The 2625-nt window shown below is 37.6% G+C and overlaps 1 protein-coding gene across 1 annotated transcript; it reads right to left on the bottom strand.

Moving 5' to 3' along the window:
- Positions 1 to 1047: 1047 nt before the first annotated feature.
- LOC105779064 (uncharacterized) lies at positions 1048 to 2161 on the bottom strand. The gene is made up of 2 exons (XM_012602814.1): positions 1148 to 2161; positions 1048 to 1068 (listed from the first exon to the last, which is right to left on the bottom strand). Exons 1-2 carry the CDS (start codon positions 2159 to 2161, stop codon positions 1048 to 1050), a joined length of 1035 nt encoding a protein of 344 aa, XP_012458268.1.
- Positions 2162 to 2625: the final 464 nt, after the last annotated feature.

The raw sequence follows: 2625 nt of genomic DNA, 5'->3' as shown, positions 1-2625 counted from the left end.
CGCAAAAAACCCTGCAGTTCCTATGTATGAACATGCTGAGGGAGATGCATGGGAACAGAACCAGTCACAGATAGAGAAACAAAACGATAACCGAAGCTCGGGAGAGACGATCAGTGACATCAAAATGAAGAATGTCAAACCTGATTCATCAACAAGACTAAAGATTAAATTTCCGAACTTCAAAGAGGAGGAGCCTGCGAAAAATCCTCCAGTTCCTATGTATGAACCTGCCGAGGGAAAGACTATCAGAGACTTAAAAATGAAGGATGTCAAACCTGATTCATCAAGTGGACAAACAATTAGACTTGTAACCAAGAACTTCGAAGAGTCTGAGCATGGGAAAAATAGTCTGGTTCGTAAGAAAAAAGGCCATTGCTCCAGAGATGTCACTGTGCAAAAACTCGCTGAGGGAGATGCAGAAGACAATGGTCAAGACTTGATAATGAAATTGAGTGAATTCAAAATGAATGATGTCAAATCTAAGCATGGGAAAAATCGTGGAGTTCGTACAGAAAGACATACTACTCAGGTGAACTTCGCAAAACTAGAAACTAATACTTTGAGAAGATATATAAGGTACTTCAAAATCAAGGGAATCCGGCCTGGTTCATCAAGGGTAAAAATTATCAATGCTGTGCAGCAGCACTTTGCCTCACGACCACCACTCGATGAGCAACAAGTGATGACTAATTTCATCGATGCAGTGAGGAAAAATAAGGGTAAAACCTAAAGATTGAGGGGGTTTTGGATGCTCAGACAGAGACAGAGGTGTTATATAGCTAATGCATAGCTAGATTTTGACACCATTTTATTAGTACACAGAAGCAATATTTTTTCGATCATTCTCTTAGTTCCGATTTCAATCATACCAAAAACTATAATGGTCAATGAAGATGTATTCATGTCAAATTCAAGTACAAGGAAGGGTGGAAAATATCCATTCTCTGCCTAAAGCTGAAATATAAAACTATAAATAGGGGCATTCCCCCTTAAACTATAGTTTACAATTTCTGAACATGTAAAATATCATTCCTATATATCCTTTGCTTACTTGACACTAACTCCATGCTGCAATTTGCTAGCAGAGAGAACCGCACCAGTAATCAAATTCGGCCAACTCCTTCGAATTTTATTTTTCAAGGTTTACCTGTAGATTTGAAGGATAAAAACTCTGGGTTTTGCTCAAAGTACCCACCAAGTTTGTTTTTTGTTTCCAAACATTCCATGTGTGGAATCCCACAAGTTCATCAGCTACTTGGTGCAACATTAAATCAAGTATTTGCTCCTCAAGCTTCACACAGATTTCTTCATAGTCTTCAAACGTGAAAAGTTTCTTCGTTATCCAATTTGAGAATTTTATATCTTCATCTGTCATTTTGCTAGGTCTATCCACCAACTCCATGAAACACGCAGTCTCCTCGTTTTTCGTCGACTCAAAATCATTGACATAGAGGACAGAAACTGGGCTTAAACTTGAACTTGAACCCTCCGAGTTACTGTCAGTATACTCAACTTTCTTAACTGCACGTTGGTTTTTTTTCTTCGTCTTAACAGAGACTTCCTCCAATGGAGTTTTTGCCTTTGAATTTACACCAATGCAGCCACTGGACTTCAAAGATTGTTTACTAGAAACTCTCCTTGGCTCGTTTTTAAGCTTAGATATCTTCTTGTTTTTCTTCTTGGAACATACTTTCTCTCTAACATTCACATTTTGCTTAACATTCTTACCACTTGATCCATTTACTCTTTGGGATTTCCATTTCCTTGGCTCAGACATTGTTTCTTGATTGTGCTGCAACAGCTGCGGACTTTGCGGTAGCTCCTGAAACGACGTCGACGTTTTCACTCGACGATGAGTGGCTTTTGTTAAATCAAAATCCAGCATATAATCCATGAAATTGACTGACTTGCTCCGAGGAACTGAAATTGGAGTTTTGGCTCTACAAACCCAGTTGCTGTCAGGCAATGTGTCCAGCCCCATTAGCCTAGCCACTATCCCAGGACCACTTTCAGATGCTTGGACTTGAGCCTTAGCCATGATATCAACGGCGTTTAACTCTATAATGGGGTCTGATGGATGTGTTTGAGGACTCCCCGAACAAAAAAGCCGGCGGAAAACGGCGGAGAAACACCCAGAACTTGAATTTTTTGTGTTCCTCATGGCTTACTAGCACCAAAAAAATAATGAATAGCTGAAATGTAGTGAAGTTAGTGAGAATCACAAATTTGCTTCCGTGATTGTGAGATGATGATTATGACAATGATGAATAATGGCTCAAAATATAGTCAGCAAAAACAAGGGGGACGACGGCTTCGATTTTGACTCGTACGAATGAGTTTTTTAAACTTGGATTAATTACTCCAAACATCCTCAATTTATAGTCTAATTTTTAAATTGATCCTATAACTTCAAAAAATTTTAATTGAATTATCAAAATATCAATATCATATAATAAGATATTTCCATCTATTTAACCTTCAATTTGAACATTAGATACTAGCTCGGATTTTACATTTTGATTTGACATATTAAAAAAGAATTGAATGTGTCCTTAATATTTAAGAGAGATATTTCTTTTTCTTTCATTTTATCATATATTAGATCTAAATGATCTAATGTGAAGG

The sequence above is a fragment of the Gossypium raimondii genome, chromosome 4 (assembly GCF_025698545.1).
Source record: "Gossypium raimondii isolate GPD5lz chromosome 4, ASM2569854v1, whole genome shotgun sequence".
Lineage (NCBI taxonomy): Eukaryota > Viridiplantae > Streptophyta > Magnoliopsida > Malvales > Malvaceae > Gossypium > Gossypium raimondii.
Note: the sequence above shows the minus strand (reverse complement) of the source record. Positions and strands in the feature narration are given on the sequence as shown.